The sequence below is a fragment of the Heliangelus exortis genome, chromosome 18 (genome assembly GCF_036169615.1).
Source record: "Heliangelus exortis chromosome 18, bHelExo1.hap1, whole genome shotgun sequence".
NCBI lineage: Eukaryota > Metazoa > Chordata > Aves > Apodiformes > Trochilidae > Heliangelus > Heliangelus exortis.
The window spans coordinates 1,128,446-1,149,326 of record NC_092439.1 but is presented as its reverse complement, the minus strand read 5'-3'; the positions used below and the strand labels follow the sequence as shown (position 1 = coordinate 1,149,326).

Genomic DNA, 20,881 nt, shown 5'->3' with positions numbered 1-20,881 from the left:
CCTCATGTTTTTAGTGGCCCCTCCCCACCCCATAGGTGACACCCAAGCCCCCCACCCCCACCCCCAGGTGACACCCAGCCCCTCCAGGTGACCCCTCCCAACCCCCCCAGCCCCATTTTATGCCATTCATTCCATGGATCTTAAGGTATGTTGTACATACTGCCCAGAGTTGTCTTGCAAGTTAAGGCTTCCCTTTACTATAAGACTATAAATAATAAAATTTAAACAAAAAAGGAAACAAAAAAAACCACAAAAAAACCAACAAACAAAACGACAAAAACCACCCCAAAAACCATCACATTTGTCTCCTGGTCAGGACGTGGGTTATTGAGGTGTCACCTCTTGCCCCCCTCCTCCCTGTGTCCCTGGTGGTGGCACTGGTCACTTCTGCTGCCCCAGCTGGTGGTTTGCTTGATTGATGCCAAAAAAGGAGAAAAAAAAAAAAGAAAAAAAGAAAAAAAAAAAAAGCCCCGGGCAGCAAGAAGATTTTTTTTTTTTTTTTTTTTTTTTTTTTTTTTTTGGTATTTTAGCACCCTGAGGGACCTGGAACACCCACGGGGGGGGGCTGCCAGGCACGGGGCTGCTCCGGGGAGGGGGTGGAGGGGGCTGCAGCACCCACTTTACTCAGCGTGGCCCTCGGGGGGGTCCTCCAGGGTGGGCACTGGGTGCTCGAGGAAGTGGAGAACGGCCCTCACCACCTTCTCTGGGCAGATGTTGTAGACAGGGTGGGTGGGCTGCTGCAGGAGAGAGGGGGAGAGCACCCAGATGGGGGGGGGGGAGGGGGTGGGAAGGACCCTAAAAATCAGCTGAGTGCAACCCCCCTGCTGGGGGACTTCTGCCAAAGACCCCACTTGGCTGGCAACATCTCCATCGTCCATAAATTCTCCCCCCTCCAAAAAAAAAAAAAAAACCTCTCCCAGGGTCTCACCCCCCTCATTTTGACCTCAGAGCTCCTCTCACTCTCCCCATTTCCAGCTTGGATCCATCCCACCTCATCCCAGCCCTCCAGACCCTTATCCCAAGCCCCTCCTTTAGATGGGTCAGTGGGGAAGAAGAGGATCCAGAGAAATTCCTCTCCCTGTCCCCTCTTTCCTGCTCCCTCAGGGGGAGCTTTGCCTCAGCTCCATCCTCACTCTCCCCTCTTCCACTTCCAATCCCTTCCCTCCTCATCCCATCCCTCCATTATCCAAATCCCTCCCCAGTTTTCCTGCAGCCCCTTTGTCACTGGGAGGAACTTCTGGGGGCACCCAGGGGCTCAGCACCCTCACCCCAAAGAACTTCACCCTAATCCATCCTCACTCTCCCCTCTCCCAGTTCAAATCCATTCCCCTCATCCCATCCCTCCATTATCCCAAATCCCTCCCCAGTTTTCCTGCAGCCCCTTTGTCACTGGAGGTGCTCTGAGGTCTCCCTGGACCCTTCTCCAGGCTGACCCCCAACTCTCAGCCTGGCTCCAGCCCCCCCATCAGCTCCTTGGTGTTGGGGACCCCCCAACTGGACCCACTTTTCCTGGGAAATGGGACATTTCCCCCCTCCCCTTGACCTGCAGGACACATTTGGCTTTCTTGTCTTCTCCTCACCAGCTCACATTGAGCTTCTCCTCACCCCACACCCCCAAATAAAGGAGATTTGGGGTTTTTTTTGGCTGGGGGAGGTGGAGCAGCAGCACCTACCAGAACGATTTTCAGGCCCCCCCAGGACCCACTCGTGGTGCAGCTCCCCACTGCCAAAGTGCTGGGCGATGGCCAAGCCACTCAGGCAGTAACAAGTGTGGTAGAAATCTCTGGACCTGGAAAAGGAATTTTTTTTTTTTTTTTGGGACACTGGGGACACCCAGGCAGCCCCAGCCCCAGGCAGTGAGGTGTCCCCCTCCCCAGGACAGGTACCCACTTGCCAGGTTTGTCCAGCAGCCCCCCAGCTGGGCACTGGCAGCAGAGCAGGATGTACTCCTGGAGAGCTGCCTGGCTGAACATCCACTGGGTCATCCCCAGAGCTGGGTCACCTGGGGACAGGGAAGGAGATTTGGGGTGATGAGACCCCCCCCCAAGTGATGAGACCCCCCCCCACCACCACCAGCCTTAAGGAGCCACCAACACCTGGCTGAGAAAATCCTGCAGGGAAGGAGGAGGCCCCCAAAAATGGGGCCATGGGGATGTCTGTCCCTCCTTCAGCCCCCCCTGGAGGGGACATTTTGGGGACATCACCAGCAGGTGGTCAAAAGTTTGCTAAAATTCCACAAGGAAGCAGGAAACCCCCAAATAACAGGGACTCAGCTCCACATGGGGTCCCCAACTTCAACCCACTTTGAAGGGGACATTTTGGGTGCTGTGGGTGTCCCCCCACCCTGGGGACATCACCAGCAGGTGGTCAAAAGTTTGGTAAAATCCCACAGGGAAGGAAGAAGCCCCCCAAAAATGGGGACCCCCAGCTCCACACGATTCCCACCTCCATCCCCCCTGGAGGGGACATTTTGGGGACCATGGGTGTCCCCCCACCCTGGGGACATCACCAGCAGGTGGTCAAAACTTTGCTCAAATCCCACAGGGATTGGGAGGCCCCCAGATAACAGGGACCCCCAGCTCCACACATGGTCCCCACCTTCAACCCACCCTGGAGGGGACATTTTGGGGACATCACCAGCAGATGGTCAAAACTTTGCTCAAACCCCAGAGGGAAGGAGGAAACCCCCAAATAAGAGGAACCCTCAGCTCCACACATGGTTCCCACCTCCATCCCACTCCAGAGGGGACATTTTGGGTGCTGTGGGTGTCCCCCCACCCAGAGGACATCACCAGCAGGTGGTCAAAAGTTTGCTCAAACCCCATAGGGAAGGAAGAGACCCCCAAACAACGAGGACCCTCAGCTCCACACACGGTTCCCCCCTCCATCCCACTCCAGAGGGGACATTCTGGGGGCCGTGGGAGTGTCCCCCCCCCAGTGTCAGACTCACCCCTGGCGTGGAGGGCTCTGTGGAGCAGTGGCAGGAGCCCAGCCTGCCAGAAGGAGTAGCACCCATCCACCAGCTTGTTGCACCTTCCCTGGAAGCCACCTTCAAACCTCATCTGCCGAGCTGTCACCCAGCGCTGCGCGGGGAGGGGGACACGGGGGACCCTTTGGAGGGGACCTGACCCCCCCCCCAAAAAAAGCCCCCTCCAAACCTCAGGGTTGGGGAGAGCAGAGGTGAGGGAGGGAGGGAGGGGGTGGGCACCTCACCAACAAATTCTGGAGGTTGAGGAGCTGCTCCTGCTTGAGGATGACCAAGGCAGCCAAACCACAGAAGGTGTAACCACCGTGAGCTTCCATCCCGGGCACCCCCCCGATGCCACCCTCCCAGTTTTGGCACCTGGGAGACACACGGGGACAAGGACAAGGATGTCACCGGGATGAGGGATGTCACCACCAGCCCAGGTTGTCCCCTTCCATCCACCCTGTCCCTCACCTGGCAATCCACTCGGCTGTGCCAGCAAAGAGCTCCGGGGTGAGGATGTTGGTGAGGGAGGCGACAGCAGCGGCACAGTAGGCACTCCTGGAGGGGTTTGGGGTTTTTTTTTTTGGGGGGGACACATCAAAAAGGGGGTTCAGGACCCCCAGAAAATCCCCCCCCTTGTCCCCAACAAGCCCAGGAGCCCACCTGACATCCACCTCGCCCCCCAGGTGCATGAGGAAGGAGCCATCCGGCTGCTTCAGGGAGTGCAGGTACTGCAGCAGCTTCTTCCTGGGGGGCACAGGGGGACAGGGGGGGTCACGGGGGACACACACACACCCCCTGACCCCCCCCAGGACCACCCTGTCCCCTCCCTGTCCCCCCTGTACCTGTCAATGACCCCGTAGGCTTCCTGGGTGCCGATGATGCAGAGGGCGCTGACGGCGGCGTAGGTGGGGGCGAGGTGGGGGTGCTGGCCAGGACCCCCCCCAAAACCTCCCTGGGGGCTCTGGCAGCGTCCCAGGAACTGACAGACACTGCAGGGAGGGGACAGGGACAGGGAGGGGACAGGGACAAAGTGGGGAGGGGACAAGGTTAAGGCAGGGAGGGACATAGACAGGATGGGGAGGGGACAAGATGGGGAAGGGCAGGGACAGAGTTGGGGACAAGGTGGGGAGGGGATGGGGACAAGGTGGGGGACAAGATGGGGAAGGGGACAGGGACAAGGTTGGGGACAAGGTGGGGAGAGGATGGGGACAAGGTTGGGGACAAGATGAGGAGAGGATAGGGACAAGGTGGGGGACAAGGTGGGCAAGGATCTTGTCACTCCCCAGCCCCCCCTGGGTGACTGAGCCCCCTCCTGTCACTGTCTCTGTCCCCCCCCCATGTCCCAGCAAGGGCTTTTCTGTCCCTGTCCCCCCACTCCCCCCCCGTCACGAGGAGCTGGCACAGAACAAGGGGCATTGACGGGACACAAAGCGTCCCTGTGCCACCCCCAGCGCGGGGACAGCGGGAGGTGGCACCTCTGGCAGTCATGTGGCACCTCCAGGGTCACCCCCCGGGCCCCGGGGTGGCCTTGGTGTCACTTACTCAGAGCAGACAGCCTCGGAAATGGGCTCATCCAGCAGCTCCAGGCTGTGCAGGATCCAGTAGCAAAGCCACGGGCGGCTGGCATCCAGACACTGAGGGGACACGAGGGGACACGAGGGGACAGGGGGACACGGGGGGACATGAGGGGACACGGGGGGACACGGGGGGACAGAGCTTCACCACAGGGAGAACGAGGAACCCCTTTCTTTTCTGGGTGTCCCCGGGGGTGGGTGATGACTCCCCAAAATAAAAAAGGTTTCTATGTGTCCCCAGGGGTGGGGAGGGTGGTGTCACCTGCGTGTCACCCGTGTGTCACCCGTGTGTCACCCCTACCTCGTAGGCTTCGGTGAGCTGCCGGAGGCCTCGCTTCAGGTAATGGAAATGCTTCTCCCTCTGCAGGACGTACCTGGGGGGGATGGCAGGGATGGGGAGGGGACACCAGGGGGGGACACTGATGGACCCAGGACTGGTGGGGACACCGGGGACCTGGGATTGAAGAGAGGGGACACCAGGGACTGGGGATTGGGAAGGGGACACCAGGGACATGAGGGGGACACCAGGGACCAGGGAAGATGAGGGGGGGACACTCATGGACCCAGGACTGGTGGGGACCTGGGATTGAATAGGGGGGACACCAGGGACTGGGGATGGTGGAGGGGACACCAGGGACCGAGGAGGGGACATCTGGGGCATTTTTGGGGGATTTGGTGCCTTTATCCCCATTTCTGCCCCGCAGGGACTCACTGGGGCAGGCGCTGGTTGGTCCTGTAGGCGTCCAGCACCTCCTGCACCATGTCCTCCACCTTGCTCTGCCACCAGTGGGGACAAAACCCCCACTCAGCTCCGGGGAGAGGCTCTGTCCCCCCCTAACCCACCCCCGGGACCCCCCCGGGATGAAGAAACACCGGGAGAACCCCCCAGGCCCCACCCCTTCCACTCCCCCGTGTGACCCGGGTGGGACGGGACTGGGGCAGGGATCACCCGGCCCCACGGGAGCCCTCAGAGCCAACCCCACAGCACGGACCCACATTGCCCCACGGAGCACCCCCACGGCATCCAATATCCCAGCCCCACGGCACCCCATAACCCAGCCCCACGGCACCCCACAGCCAAGTCCCACGGCACCCCATAACCCAACCCCACGGCACCCCATAACCCAGCCCCACGGCACCCCATAGCCCAGCCCCACGCCCCACAGCCAAGCCCCACGGCACCCCACAGTCCATGGCCCCACGGTATCCAATATCGCAGCCCCACGGCACCCTATAGCCCGCCCCCACCCCAGGCACCCCACACCCCCCGGCACCCCACAGCACCTCATAGCCAGGCCCCACGGCACCCCCCGGCACCCCACGCCCACGCCCACGCCCCACCTGCTCCACCGATGTGCGGGTCCGGACCCCATCGTCCCGCAGCCGCCGCCGCCCGGCGGGAGGGGAGGGGTGCGGGGGTGGGTGCTGAGGGGGGTGCTGGGGGGGATGCGGGGCTGGGTGCGGGTTTGGGTGCGGGGTGGGGTGCGGGGGGGGGTTGGCTCCCGCCATGCTGCGGGCGGCGCGCGCCGGCGGGGGGCAGCGGGGACGACGGCGGCCGTGGGGGGACACGTGGCCACGCCCCCTTCATATACCACGCCCCTCAGATATACCACACCCCCCCCCGTCCGGGTGAAGCCACGCCCACGAGTGACCACGCCCATGCTTGGTCACGCCCTTCTACACCCCGCCCTCCCTCCACTGACCACGCCCCCTCATGCGCAGTGGAGCGGGGAGGGCCGGGCGTTGCGTCACGGCGGCGTGACGTCATGCTGGGGGGCTGGCTAACAGAGCGGAGGCTTGTGGCGTCATCACCCTGCGGCATTGCCTCATCTCGCCGAGGGACACTGCAGGGGGTCGCTGCGTGACGTCACTCGTGGGGGGGGGGTGTCACTGCAGGGTGACGTCACCACGACGCTGTCCCGTGCCCCCTCTGTGTCCCCCCAAGTCCCGCCGGGGGTGTCCCCGCGGGTCCCCAGTGTCCCCCGCGGCCCCTCCGCACGTGTGTGTCCCCCCCCCTCTCCTGGCGGTCTCTCTGGTGTCCCCCCCGTGTCCCCCCGTGTCCCCCCGTGTCCCCCAGTGCTGCCCCCCGGGCTGCTCCGCGCTCTGCGCCCTCCGTGTCCTGCCCATCCCCTCAGCACCTCCCAGCGCATCCCCGGTGTCCCCCCCGGTGTCCCACTCCGTCCCCACAGCATCCCCCGCGACACCCCTGCTCCAGCACCCGCTCCACCCCCGGTAACAGCCCCGGTCCCTCCCCTGGTGCCCCTCCCCATCCCCACACCATCCCCCGGTACCTCCTCCGTGTCCCCCTCATTCATCCCCCATGCCCCGGTACCTCCCCGGTACATCCCAGTACACCCCCATACATCTCTGGTACACTCCCAGTACACCCCCAGTACAGCCCCGGTGTTCCCCTCATTCTCCCCCCATCCCCCAGTACACCCCCGGTACATCCCCGGTGCATCCCCAGTACACCCCCGGTACACCCTCGGTACATCCCCAGTACATCCCAGTACACTCCCGGTACCTCCCCAGTACACTCCCAGTACACTCCAGTACACCCCCGGTGTCCCCCATCATCCTCACATCATCCCTCGGCCCACCCCGATACAACCTCCGGTGCATCCCTAGTGCACCCCCGGTATATCCCCGTTCCCCATCACCCCCGCTACACCCCCGATACCTCCCCGGTGCCCCCGGTACCCTCCCAGTACCCCCCAGTGCCCCCCTCCCGGTGTACGCCCCTCCCCTCCACCCCCCCGCTCCCATCTCCCGTTCTTCCCCTCCCTCCTCCCTCCCCTCCCCGCTCCCTCCCGCCCCCCGCATCTCTCCCGCCCGCCCCCGGTAGCGGCGGCGCGGCTCGGCCCGGCCCGGTCCGGCCCGGCCCGGCCCGCCATGGCCAAGCAGTACGACGTCTTGTTCCGGCTGCTGCTGCTCGGGGACTCGGGCGTGGGCAAGACCTGTCTGCTCTGCCGCTTCACCCGACAACCGCTTCCACCCCGCACACATCTCCACCATCGGTACCGGCACCACCGGCAACCGCGGGAACCCGGAGGGGAACGGGGAGTCCGGGGAAAAAAAAAAAAAACGGAGTGATGGAGGGAGAAGCCCCGGAGCATCGGGGAGATGTTGGAGCGGGGAAGCGGGGGAACCGGGAGCACCGGGAGTACCGGGAGTACCGGGGAGTCGCTGTGCAGGGCAGCCGTGGCATGGGGGAACCGGGAGCACCGGGAAATGGGGGAAAAGGGAGAGCTGGGAAACGGGAGCACCGGGAACCGGGGAGTCATATGTACCGGGGAACAGGGAGCATCGGGGAACGGGAGCAACGGGGAACGGGTACTTACGGTACCGGGGAGGACCGGGAAACGGGGACCAGGGAGCACCGGGAAACGGGGAGTCATTGCACTGGGAAGCCGGGAGCACCGGGGAACGGGGCAACCGGGAAACAGGGAGCACCCGGAGAACCGGGAAATGGGGAGTCATTGTACTGGGGAACGGGAGCACCGGAAAGGGGGAGCCTGGAGCACCGGGGAGATATTGCACCAGGGAACCGGGAGCACCGGAGAGCGGGAGCACCGGGAACAGAGAGCACAGGGCAGCTGCAGCGCCGTAGGCACCGGAGAACCGGGAGCACCGGGGAACGGGGCAATGGGAAAACCGGGGGAACCGGGGAGTTAAGGCACGGGGGAAACGAGGAACCGTGAGCACCGGGAATACCGGAGAACCGGGAGAACCGGGAAACGGGCGGCCGTGGCACTGGGGACCCATTACACCGGAGAAACGGGGGAGCCGTGGGCACCGGGGAACCGGGAGCACCGGGCAGCTGCAGCACCGTGGGCACCGGGCAACCGGAGAGCTGTAGCACCAGGGAGCCGTGGCACCGGGTAACGGGAAAACTGTGGGCACCGGGAGCACCGAGGAGCAGGGAGCCGAGGGCATCGGGAACCGGGGAGCTGCGGCACCGGGAGCACCGGGCAGCCGCGGGCACCGGTGAACGGGAAAACCGTGGGCACCGGGAACAGTGGGAGCAGCGGGGACCAGGGAGCCGGTAGCACCGGGAACAGGGGAAGCCTGGGTACCGGGAGCACCGGGCAGCCATGGGCACCGGGTGAACGGGAAAACCGTGGGCACGGGGGAGCCGGGGGTACCGGGGAACCCGGCAGCTGCAGGGCCGCAGAACCGGGAAAGTGTGGGCACAGGGAACCGGGGAGTGATGGCACCGGAGAACCGGGAGCCCCGGGAATGGCGTGAATGGGAAAACCGGGAGCAGCGGGGAACCGGGAGCCGCGGCACCGGGAAACCGGGAGCACCGGCAGGCACAGCACGGGGGAACCGGGAAACCGGGGGCCGGGGAGCACCGGGAAACCCGGGGCATCAGGAAGATGGGGAAACAGGGGCCGGGGAGCACGGGAAACCGGGGGCCAAGGAGCACCGGGAAGATGGGAAACCGGGAGGGTGGGCCAGGGAGCACTGGGGAACCGGGAAGGTGGGCTCACCAGGACGGGGGAGTACGGGAGACCCGGAGCACCGGGAAGATGGGGAACTGGGAAACTGGGGTCACCGGGAAGCGCCGGGAAACCGGGAGCACTGGGCAGATGGAGCAGGGGAGCCCCGGGGATACCGGCGGGTGGGAAGCACCGGGAAACCGAGGGCACCGGGAAGATGAGATACCGGGGAGCCCCGGGAAGATGGAGCACGGGGGAACCGGGAATCCGGGAGCGCTGGGAGCCCCGCAGGGTGAGACCGGGAGCGCCGCGGGCATCGCCGGCCGGCCGGTACCGGGCTGGGGCTCAGCTGCACCCCCGGGGCGGGCAGGGAGGGGATGAGGGGACCGGAGAGCGCCCGGTGCCCCCCTCGTGATGTGGGGAGGGGGGAGGAGGGGGGGGCACCCCCAGCCCCCCCACCCATGGGGGACCCCCCGGGCCCTTCCATGACACCAGGGGTGGACTTTAAGATGAAGACGATCGAGGTGGACGGCATCAAAGTGCGGATACAGATCTGGTGAGGGACCGGGAGGGGTTCGGGGGGGGTCTGAGCCCCGTGTCCCACCCCCCCACGCAGAGCGGGCCCCTCTCGTGACACCGGTGACAATGCTGACCCCCCCGTCCCCCCCCCGCAGGGACACGGCGGGTCAGGAGCGGTACCAAACCATCACCAACAGTATTACCGGCGGGCACAGGTAGGGGGAAGGGGAAACTGAGGCACGGGGGAGGGGAAACTGAGGCACGGGGCAGGTGTTCGGGGAGGGGGGGGGTTAAAAATGCCCCCACCCCGGTGTCCTGCACCCCTCCCCCCCCCCCCCAGGGCATTTTCCTGGTGTACGACATCAGCAGCGAGCGCTCCTACCAGCACATCGTCAAATGGGCCAGCGACGTGGATGAGGTGGGGGCCCGGGGGGGCGGGTTGGGTCCCACGGGGATTTTGGGAGGGTTGGAGGGATCCTGACACCCCCCCCCTTTTTTTTTTCTCCCCCCCCCCCAGTATGCACCGGATGGTGTCCAAAAAATCCTGATCGGGAACAAGGCGGATGAGGAGCACAAGAGGCAAGTGGCCAAAGAGCAAGGCTGCAGGTGAGCGGGGGTCCCCCGGGGGGGGGCAAGCACAGGGAGCCCCCTTTCTCCCCCCCCCCCGAGTGGCCACGACCCCCCCTTGCCCCCCCCCAGCCTGGCCAGGCTCCCCCCTTGTAGCCGGGGACCCCCAGGCCTCCCCCTAGGTCATACAGGGACCCCCCCCCCAGGCTGTGTCTGTGCCCCCCCCGCACTCTGTGCCCCCCACTGGCCAAGCCCCCCCCAAACCTCCTCTTGCCCTCCCCAGGGACCTCCCCCCCCCTAAAAAAAGTACCCAGTGCCCCCCCTGGGTCCCCCCGCAGGGGATGCCCCCACCTCCCCCCCCAAAAAAAAAAAAAAAAAAAAAGTGCCATAGCTTGTCTGTCTGTCCCTGCCTGGTGAGAGGGGGGACAGGGACCCCCGGGGGGGTTTTGTGTGTGTGTCCCCCCCCCCCAAAAAAAAAAAATCCCCTCGCCCCCCCCAGCTGGCCCGGGAGTACGGGATGGATTTCTATGAGACCAGCGCCTGCAGCAACCTCAACATCAAGGAGGTGCCTGGGGCTGGGGGGGGCAGGGGGGGTTAAAGGGGTCTGGGGGGGTTGAGTGGGGGTCTGCTTAGTTTATCCCCCCCCCCAAAAAAAAACAAAAAAACCCCGAATTTCCCACAGTCCTTCACACGGCTGACAGAGCTGGTGCTGCAGGCACATCGGAAGGAGCTGGAGGGGCTGCGGGCCCCCCCCCACCCCCCCACCCTGGCCCACCTGGAGGAGGAGGAGCAGCCCCCCCCGAGGGGGGAGGACAGCCCCAAAACCTGCTGGTGTTGAAGCCCCCCCGCCCCCCCGGGGCTCCCCCCCCTCACCCTGAGCCCACTCTGGTTAAGGGGGGCAGCCCCCGATGGAGGAGTTGGGGGGAGGGGATGGGTGGGGGACCCCCTCGGGGGTGCTGGAGCTGGGGAGGGGACACAAGGGTGCCCCCCCCCCCCCCGACCCTCGTGCTGCCTCTGGGGGGGTGCAGGGGTGTTATGGGTGCTGTGACCCCCCCCATCCCGTGCCTGCGGAGCCCCCTCAGCGCCCGTGGGGACCCCCCCCCCCAATTCCTATGGGTTCGCCCCCGTGTCCATGGGCACCTCCCATGCTCATGGGACAACCCCCCCCCAATTTCTCTGGGCCCCCCCCAGTGCCCATAGGAATTTCCCCCCCCCCCCGCATGCCCATGGGACCTTCCCTATTCCTATGGACCCCCCCGCACCCGTGGTTCCCCCCACTGCACCCGTGGGACCCCTCCCCATTCCTACGGGCCCCCCCTACACCCATGGGACCCCCACCGTGGTCGTGGGACACTCCCCCCTGCACCCATGGGACCCCCCTGTCCCCTAACCCCAACCTCCTGCACCCATGGGACCCCCCCCAGTGCCTATGGGACCCTTTCCCATTCCCTTTGGGGACCCCCCCCCCTGCACCGATGTCCCCCCCCCCCGGTTTTACACACACACTTTGCAGAATAAAGGTGACCCTGGAGGTGCCCGGTGGCTCCTGTGCTGCCAGGGGGGGCTTTGGGGACAGCGGTGACAAGGGACATGGGGGAAGGGGGCAGGGTGGGTGACAAGGAGGGGGCCCGGAGCCCCCCAGCACCCCCCGGAGCAGCAGTGGGTGGCAGCAACCCGAGCAGGTATCAATAATTGAGGTGGTGGCCAGGCCACCAGCACGGTGTCCCCTTACCTGGGGGGGGGGGACAGGGACAGGGACACCGGGCACACCCACTGGGGGGGGGGGAGGGGGTGGCAGCAGGGACAGGGGGGGGAATGGGGGCACTGGAGGGGTGCTGGGAACTGGTGGTGGGCACTGGGAGGGGTGGTGGTGGGAACTGGGAGGGGTGTGGTGGCACTGGGATGGTAGGTGGTGGGCACTGGGGGGAAGGTGGTGGGCACTGGGAGGGTGGTGGTGGGAACTGGGGGGAAGGTGGTGGGCACTGGGATGGTGGTGGTGGGCAGCACAGGAGATAGGTCCAGCATGAAAACTGGGACTGGGGGGAACTGAGATGATGGTGGTGGTGGGCACTGGGAGAGTAGTGGGCGGCAGAGCTGGGTCCCCCCCCCCAGTACGGCTACTGGGACTGGAGGGTACTGGGATGGGGACACTGGACTGTGGTGGGCACCAGGAGGTGCTGGGCAGTACAGAGGATGGATCCCAGTATGGCTACTGGGACCAGTGGGCACCAGGACTGGTGGGCACTGGGGTGGTGGGGTGGGCAGCACATCTGGTAAGTCCCAGCATGGCTACTGGGACCAGCGGCCCTGGAGGTGACACCAGGGAGGGGACAGCCCGGGACACCCCATTCCCAAAGGTCCCAGCTCCCGGAATCCCATCACCTTCTCCAGCTGGGTGTCCCCAGCCCCACGGTGCCCCACGGAGCCCTTGGGGTGGGGGGGGGGGACACACGGCCTCGTCCCCCGTCACCCCCACCCTCGTCCCACCCCTCCCTTTGTCCCCGGGCCGGGCCGCCAACGGGCGGCACCGGCTCCGGTTTCCCCGGCACCCGGAGACCTTCGGAAGCGCGGGCGTCACGTGGGCACCGGGGGGGGTTTTAAGGCTCCCGACGGGGAGGGGACGCGGGGGACAGAGCCGGGAGCCCGCTCGCCACCGACCATGAGCGTCCCCGTGGCCAAGTCCTTCTACGACCTGAGTGCCACCACCCTGCTCGGGGACAGGGTGGACTTCAACGTCTACCGGGGCCGCGTGGTGCTGATCGAGAACGTGGCCTCGCTCTGAGGCTCCACGGTCAGGGACTACACCCAGCTCAACCACCTCCAGGCACGCTACCCCCGCCGCCTCGTCGTGCTGGGCTTCCCCTGCAACCAGTTTGGCTACCAGGTACGGGCCCGTGGGCTACCGGGGGGGACAAAGAGGTGGCACGACGCCGGGGATGAAGCGGTGGCACAACGGTGGGGATGAAGAGGTGGCGTGATGGGGACAAAGAGGTGGCACAATGCTGGGGACAAAGAGGGTGGCATGATGGGGACAAAGAGGTGGCATGATGGGGACAAAGAGGTGGCACAATGCTGGGGACAAAGAGGTGGCATGATGGGGACAAAGAGGTGGCGTGATGGGGACAGAGGTGGAACGATGTTGGGCCAAAGCTGGCATGATGTTGGGGACAAAGAGGTGACATAATGGGGATAAAGGTGGCATGATCCTGGGACAAAGAGGTGGCATGATGGGGACAAAGAGGTGGCACAATGCTGGGGACAATAGGTGGCATGATGTTGGGGACAAAGAGGTGGCATGATGGGGACAGAGGTGGCACAATGCTGGGGACAAAGAGGTGGCATGATGGGGACAGAGGTGGCACAATGTTGGGGACAAAGAGGTGGCACAATGCTGGGGACAATAGGTGGCATGATGTTGGGGACAAAGCTGGCATGATGTCGGGGACAACGAGGTGGCATGATGGGGACAAAGGTGGCACAACGCTGGGGACAAAGAGGTGGCATGATGGGGACAGAGGTGGCACAACGCTGGGGATGAAGCGTTGTGGGTGTGCCCGACACCAGGCTGGGTTTGACTCTTTCTGGGGGTTTTTTTTGGGGCAGGAAAATGGCACCAACGAGGAGATCCTCAACTCCCTGAAGCACGTGAGGCCGGGGAACGGGTTCGAGCCCAACTTCACCCTGTTCCAGAAGGTGCCAGGTGAACGGGCAGGACACCCACCCCGTCTTCGCCTACCTGAAGGCTCACCTGCCCGCCCCCGCCGACGAGGGGACGCACCTGATGGCCGAGCCCCGCTTCCTCACCTGGAGCCCCGTCCGGCGCTCCGACATCTCCTGGAATTTTGAGAAGTTCCTGGTGGGACCCGAGGGGGGAACCTTTCCGACGCTACAGCCCCCGCACGGCCACCGCTCAGCTGGAGCCCGACATCCAGCGCCTCCTCAAGTTGGCCAAGTAGGCTTGGGGTCACCTCGGGGTCCCCCAGACTTGGGGTCCCCTCTTCTTGGCGCCACCATTCTTGGTGTTTCCTCTTCTTGGTGGCCCACTCCTGCTGTTTCCTGCTCTTGGTGGCCCCATTCTTGGTGGCCCATTCTTGGGTGTTTCCTCTTCTTGGTGGCCCCATTCTTGGTGTTTCCTGTTCTTGGTGGCCCCATTCCTGCTGTTTCCTGTTCTTGGTGGCCCCATTCCTGGGGTTTCCTGTTCTTAGTGGCCCTCGTTCTTGGTGGCCCCATTCTTGGTGGCCCCATTCTTGGGTGCTTCCTATTCTTGGTGGCCCCATTCCTGGGTGTTCCCTGTTCTTGGTGGCCCTCGTTCTTGGTGGCCCCATTCTTGGTGCCCCCCTACTCGGGTGTCCCCCATTTTTGGTGTTTCCCACTCTTGCTGGCAGCCTTCTTGGTAGCCCTTATTCTCTGTGTCCCCCATTCTTGGTAGCCACCATACATGGTGTCCCCCAGTTTTGGTGTTTTCTATTCTTGTAGCCACCATCCTTGGTGCCACCGTTCTTGGTGTCACCGTTCTTGGTGTCCCTCATTCTTGGTGCCACCATTTCTGGTGTTTCCTGTTCTTGGTGTCCCCCTTTCTTGGTGGCCACCATCCATTCCTGCTGTTTCCTCTCCTTGGTGTCCCCACTCTTGGTGCCCACCCTTTCCCCCCCCCTCAGCCCCTCAGCTCCAGCTCTCTGCCGGGTGACAGTCCCCTCCAAAAGTGCCACAGGGAGGGGGCTCGATGATGAGCAGAGAGCCAGAGCCACCAGGGACAGGGGGCACGATGACAACGTGGGGTTGGGGACAATAAACGAGCTCGAAAGGGAGTGGAGACGCCTCCAGTTGTTGCTGCAAGGAGGGGGTGGGGGGGGGAAATAAAGTGGAAAAAAACCCTTCCAGGTCCAGGAGTAGGGGCTGGAACGGTGCCAGGGGCGCCCCACAGGGTGGGGGGGGTGGGTGGGGGTGGGTGAACTCTGGGTTGCCACCAGCCCCACCCTGTCCACAGGGCAGTGACTTTTGGCTCACCCAACACCTTCCCCACCTCCAGCAGGGTTGGGTTCTCCAGGGAAAGGGGCCCTGGGGGCCTGGGGGGAGGGGACTGGGGGTGTGTGGACCCCATGGGGGTGGGAACCATGCAGTTGCTTCTCTGAGAGGATTTGGGGAGGGGGGGGGTGGGTGGGGAGGGGGCTGAGGGAGAAGTCCTGGAAGGGACAATCCCCTCCCCCAGCCCCACGTTGGGCCCCAACCCCCATTGCTGGCTGTGTGGTGTCCAAGGGGGTGATGCTGCCCCCCCAAATCACCCCCCTGCAGCACTGGGTGGAACACAATGAGTTTATTGTCCCCAGGCAGGGTGGGGCACCCTTTCAGACCCCTTTTTCTTTTTTTTTTTTTTTGGGGTGACAACACGCTGGGTGCTCCCTGTGTCTTCAGCACGAGGAGGGGGGCTCGGGGTGGCGTGGGGGAGCATCCAGAACGGGGCTGAGCTGGAGGGGGGAAGGAAAACACCACGTAAGGACGGTGCTGTGTGTCCCCCCAACCCTGGGGGGTCACCTGGGGAGTGGCAGAGGTGGGGGGGCCACCAACCAGGGTCAGAAGAGGGGGGTCATCTGTCGGGGGTCATCAGGGAGGATGCTGATCGGAGTCCTCAGCCCGGCCACAGAGCAGGCAGAGCATGGTGTACTCCTGGGGGGGTGGGGGGGACACAGGAGAAAGAGGAGGGGGTGTGGGTGGGAGGGGGGGACACACACACGATGCACACCACCACGGTGACAGCTGGAGAACCTGAGCTGGCACCTGATCTTCCTGGAAACTGGAGCTGGGAGGATCCCATTTCCTTCCCTCCTCCCTCTTCTCCCCCCTCCCCCGGGATCAGCCCCCCCCATTTTCCAACACTGAGCCGTGAGGGGGGGGCTGTGGGGGCCACCACACTTTTCCCATCACTGATGTCCCCCATGATGTCCCCAGTGACAGGAGGTGAGCTGGGCTGTACCCCCACCCCACAGCAGGGCCAGGGCTTTGGGGAGGGGGCTGCAAGTGTGGGAGGGGGCTCTGGGAGGGGGGGGTTGCCCCCCGGGGTACCTGGTAGTCATCCACCACGCTGAAGGTGTACTCGTGGTGGGGCAATCAGGTGGTGACAATTCCTGCACAGATCTGAGGGGGGGTGGGAGGAAAGAAAGTGGGTGGGGGGCTTCTTGAAGCCCTTTGGGGACAATTCTTTGTGTCCCCCCCCTCCCGGGGCCCTGCCCCCCTCCCCAGAGAAAGCCCCCCCCCCAACTAAGACCCCAACACCCAACCCCCGTAACACCCAGCAACTCCCTGAGCCCCCCCAAGCCTTCAGACCCCCCCCAAGCATCAACCTTGCGGTCTGTGTCCCCCCAGCCCTTAGAACCCCCTCAAGCCCCCCCTTCCAGAGCCCCCCAGCCCTCAAGGTTCCCCTCAATCCTGCCCATCCGACCCCCTTCCCAGCCCTCAGACACCCCCCAGACCCCCTCCGACCCTCCGGATCCCCTCAATCCCCCCCCCCCAAGCCCCTCCCCATCCCTCAGACACCCCCCAGCCCCCCTCCATCCCCCCCATCCCTCAGACTCCCCCCAGCCCCCCCTCTCGAGCCCCCCAAACCTTTATGCTCCCTTCAAACCCCTCCAGCCCTCAGAGACCCCAAGCCCTCCTCCAGCCCTCAGGATCCCCTCAAGCCCCCCCCTGAAGACCCCCCAAAAACATTCCCCCATCTCCCAGACCCCCCCTCCATCCCCCCCCATCCCTCAGCCCCCCCCATTCCCCCCTCCCGAGCCCCCCAAACCTTCATGCTCCCCCCAAGCCCCCCCCAGCCCTCAGACACCCCCAAGACCCCCCCTCCGACCCTCAGGATCCCCTCAATCCCCCCCCCCCCCAAGCCCCTCCCCATCCCTCAGACACCCCCCAGCCCCCCCTCCCGAGCCCCCCAAACCTTTATGCTCCCCTCAAACCCCTCCCAGCCCTCAGAGACCCCCAAGCCCTCCTCCAGCCCTCAGGATCCCCTCAAGCCCCCCCCTGAAGCCCCCCAAAAACCCTCCCCATCCCCCAGACCCCCCCTCCATCCCCCCCATCCCTCAGACACCCCTCAGCCCCCCCCCCAATCGCCCCCTCCCCTCCTCACGATCGTAGCTGACGTTCTCTCTCGCCGCCCCGCAGCCCCCCGGCCCGGTTCGCCACCAGCACCAGGTCCCTGCGGCCGCACTCGGCGCAGCCCAGGAAGTTGAGGAGGGAAGGAGCCGCCCTCCAGGCAGGTGGTGCCCTGGCACAGCAGCAGGGAACGGGCTGGGACCGGTCCCAGTTCTGGTTCTGGTCCCGGTACCGGACCCCCCCCCCCCTCACCCCCCTCAGGCCTCACCCGCTCCGGGTACTCGGTGCTCACGCAGCCCCCGCACATCCCGCAAATCTCGCGAGAGTTCCGGGGTGGGGCGGGGCTTAGGGAGGTAACCACGCCCCCGCTATGGGCGTGGTCTGAGAAATGGGCGTGGCTTATCGAGTGATTGACGTTCTTGTATGTGGGGCGGGGCTTAAATGGGTGTGGTCCGTGGTGGGCGGGGCGTATGACGTCAGTGTCATATTAGGGGCGTGGTTTGGGGGCGGAGCGCTGTCTATAGGTGGGTTTTGCAATGGGCGTGGTTTAAGGGCATGACGTATGTTGTAGGCGTGGTTTGGACGGAAGGGGCGTGGCTTGGGCGGAGCGTCTCTCTATAGGCGGATTTCGATGGGGGCGTGGCTACGCGACGGGGGGCGTGGCTTGGGGGTGAGGGGGTGTTTGTGGGTGGGGCTTGATGGAGGGGGCGTGGTTTGATGTGAGGGGGAGGAGTTCCGATAGGGCGTGGTCAGCAGCTGGCCCCGCCCCAGAGGGGGAAAGGGAGGGGGGGGAGTGGGATCCCCCGGACCCCCCTTCCGGAGACCCCCCCGGGCTGGGACCCTCCCGCAGCGACCCCCGCAGCCCCCAGGGCGCAGACCTGGGCTGGGGGGACTGGGCTAGCTGCGGGGGAACTGGGCTAGCTGGGGGGGGGAGACTGGACTAGCTGGGGGGGGAGACTGGGCTAGCGGGGGGGGGCACTGGGCTAGCGCGGGGGGGGACTGGGCTAGCTGGGAGGCATCGGGCTAGCTAGGGAGGGGCAGTGGGGCTAGCTCGGGGGGGTTAGGGCTAGTGGGGGACACTCCGCTCTAGCCAGGAGAGTCACAGGGCTACTGGGCGGCAGTGGGGCTAGCTGGGGGGTGCCTGGGGCTAGAGGGGGGATACGCTGGGCTAGAGAGGGGCACCTGGGGGCCAGCAGGGGACAGCTGGGGCTAGCTGAGGGGTGGTTAAGGCTACTTGGGGACGATTAAGGCTAGTGGGGGGTGGTTAGGGCAAGTGGGGACACCTGGGCTATCTGAGGGGGGGTTAGGGCTAGTGTGGGCCACCTGGAGGTAGCCAAGCCTACGGGAGGAGCCCCGGGGGCTGCTTGGGGACACCAAGGGCCGGCTGGAGGGGGGCCGGGGGGCAGCGGGACCGCACGGAGCTACCGGAGACCCCCGGGACGGGGGGGGGGGGGGGGGGTGGGGGGGGGAGGGCAGCGTCTCCATCCCGAGTTACCGGCGGCTCCCCCGGGAGGCAGCGGAGCCAACCGGAGGCACCGGGAGGCTCCCGGGGGGGGGCTGAGTCCCCGTCCCGAATTACCGGGAGCTCCCGGGGGGGCTCAGCGTCTCCGTCCCGAATCACCGAGAGCTCCGGGCGGGGGGGGGGCAGCCGGTCCATCCCGAGTTACGGGGGGGTCCGCGTCTCCATCCCGAATTACCGGGGGCTGCCGGGGCGGGGGGGTCAGCATCTCCATCCCGAATTACCGAGAGCTCCGGGAAGGGGGGGGGGGGCCGCAGCCTGTCCATCCGAGTTACCGGGGACTCCCGGGGGGGGTCAGCGTCTCCATCCCGAATTAACGGGGGCTACCGGCGGGGGTCAGCATTTCCATCCCGAGTTACCGGGTGTTCCCGGGGGGGGTCAGTATCTCCATCCCAATTACCGGGGGCTCCCGGCGAGGGGGGGTGTTATCAGCCTTTCCATCCCAAATTACCGGGGGCTCCGGGGCGGGGGGGGGCGGTCAGTATCTCCATCCCGAATTACCGGCGGCTCCCGTGGGGACGCAGCGGAGCCAACCGGAGTTACCGGGGGGGGGGGGGGGATGAGGTGGGGGTCGGGTTTCCATCCCGAATTCCGGGGGGCAGCGGGGCCAACCGGAGTTACCGGGTCTCCGGGGGGAGGGAGGGATGATGAGCGCGTCCTGCCCGTTGTCTCCTCCGGTACCACCGGGGCCCAGCCGGTGCCGGTGGAGCTGCCGGGGGGGGCCGCTGTGCTGCATTGCGGGGCGGGCGGCCCGGCCCCATCCCCGCCCGCCTCGGCCCGGCCCTCCCGGGGGGAGCGGGGCTATCGGGGCCGGGCAGCTCCGCTGGCCCCGGGCAGGAATGTCCCTTGCGCGCCCAGATAATGTTTATTTATATCGCGGGGTTGGGCGGCTCCGCTCCCCCCGCCCCGCTCCGGTCCCGGCTCCGGCCCCGGGCCCGTTGCTTGCCGACACCGCCGCCGCTGCTCGTCCGCCCGCAGGCCCCAGCAGGTGAGAAATACCGCGGGAAGAGGGGGGGGAACGGGGGAAACCGAGGACCCGGGGGGACAGGAAGGGACGGGAAGGGGGTACCGGAGGGGACCGGGAGGTACGGACCCCCGGGACACCGGAGGGTACCGAGGGACACCCGGAGGGTACGGTCCCTGGGAGTAACGGGGGACACCGGGAAGGGTACCGGAGGGCACCGCGGGGTACCGGAGAGTCCCGGGGGGGAACACGGGAGTAAACCGGGAGCACCGGAGGGTACAGCCCGCAGAGGTACCGGGGGGGTACTGGGAGGTATCGCCTCCGGTGGGAGCAGGAGGTACCGGAATGTACTGGTTCCGGGGGGAGAAGGGGCGGCATTGGTTGGTACCGGGACGCGCCGCCTCTGGGGGGCACTGGCAGTACTGGGGGTTACTGGGACGCGCCGGGAGGGGGAGGTGGGGGGGAGGCGGGACTGGGGGCCACCGGGACGCGAATGCCACCTCTGGGAAGGGGAGGGAACTGGGGTACCGGAGGTACCCGGCACCGTGGGGGGGCACCGCCTCCAAACGGCAGCATCCAGGGGGACACCGGGGGGACCCGCACGTGCCACCTCTGGGGTGGGGGACAGACACACGGGGACGTGCCACAGCCCTGGGGACACTGGGTCTGGGGAAGGGGAGTGGGGTGGGGTCCGTGTAGCCAAGTTTGATGTGGGGGAGGAGGGGACGCCCACCCACTCAGCACCCCCTTTTTTTTAAAGGCCCAATGTCACCCGGTGTCCCGCGGGGGACAGGCAGGCTGGCGGGAAGGACGGGGCGGGCGGGCGAGCGGTGACTTTCTGGGGACACCGTGGGGACACTTTTCCTCCGGGGGTGTCAAGGTGGAGCCAGGGGAGGGAGGGAGGGGGGGGTCCCGGCAGCACTGCCCCACGTGGTGGGCGAGCTGGCTCTGGAGGTGACAAACCGGCCTGTCACCTGGCCCGCTTCCACCGCTCGTTCGGAGCAACTGGGCAAACTGGAGTTACTGGAAGGAGTTTCCACCCTTGTCCCGAGGGGGGGGTCTGCTGGCACTGGAGGGGGCGCAGGGGGACAACCAGGAGGGGTTGGAGAAGGGTGGGAGGGAGCCCAGGAGGCCCTGAGGGCCCGCCCCCTGAGGGAAGATTTTGTGGTTCTGGGGTGATTCTCAGCTGATGGTTTGAGGGGGGGTGAGGAGGTGCCTTGGGGGGACAGTGCGGAAGCTGGA

At 65.7% G+C, this 20,881-nt stretch overlaps 4 protein-coding genes and 1 long non-coding RNA gene across 5 annotated transcripts; 2 read left to right on the top strand and 3 right to left on the bottom strand.

Moving 5' to 3' along the window:
* Positions 1–527: 527 nt before the first annotated feature.
* FNTB (farnesyltransferase, CAAX box, subunit beta) lies at positions 528–6,120 on the bottom strand. Its single transcript, XM_071762406.1, has 12 exons — positions 5,887–6,120; positions 5,258–5,322; positions 4,847–4,919; positions 4,514–4,605; positions 3,814–3,960; positions 3,632–3,715; positions 3,440–3,526; positions 3,214–3,343; positions 2,951–3,083; positions 1,891–2,002; positions 1,588–1,789; positions 528–890 (listed from the first exon to the last, which is right to left on the bottom strand). The coding sequence occupies exons 1-12, from the start codon at positions 6,052–6,054 to the stop codon at positions 621–623; spliced, it is 1,563 nt and encodes a 520-aa protein (XP_071618507.1). The 5' UTR covers positions 6,055–6,120; the 3' UTR covers positions 528–620.
* A 1,238-nt stretch (positions 6,121–7,358) lies between these two features.
* Positions 7,359–11,168, top strand: RAB15 (RAB15, member RAS oncogene family). Its single transcript, XM_071761699.1, is given in 9 exon segments — positions 7,359–7,524; positions 7,526–7,562; positions 9,483–9,543; positions 9,662–9,696; positions 9,699–9,721; positions 9,847–9,924; positions 10,024–10,122; positions 10,573–10,638; positions 10,756–11,168. Coding segments are annotated over 9 exon segments (642 nt in total). The 5' UTR covers positions 7,359–7,437; the 3' UTR covers positions 10,912–11,168.
* A 1,563-nt stretch (positions 11,169–12,731) lies between these two features.
* Positions 12,732–14,029, top strand: GPX2 (glutathione peroxidase 2). The gene is given in 4 exon segments (XM_071762109.1): positions 12,732–12,957; positions 13,677–13,766; positions 13,768–13,941; positions 13,943–14,029. Coding segments are annotated over 4 exon segments (576 nt in total). The 5' UTR covers position 12,732.
* LOC139804651 (uncharacterized) lies at positions 13,659–14,919 on the bottom strand. The gene is made up of 2 exons (XR_011729474.1): positions 14,615–14,919; positions 13,659–14,099 (listed from the first exon to the last, which is right to left on the bottom strand). It is a non-coding gene; the product is annotated as an uncharacterized lncRNA (long non-coding RNA).
* A 724-nt stretch (positions 14,920–15,643) lies between these two features.
* Positions 15,644–17,917, bottom strand: CHURC1 (churchill domain containing 1). The gene is given in 8 exon segments (XM_071762110.1): positions 15,644–15,691; positions 15,693–15,737; positions 16,134–16,172; positions 16,174–16,205; positions 17,191–17,209; positions 17,211–17,297; positions 17,299–17,328; positions 17,425–17,917. Coding segments are annotated over 8 exon segments (339 nt in total). The 5' UTR covers positions 17,464–17,917.
* Positions 17,918–20,881: the final 2,964 nt, after the last annotated feature.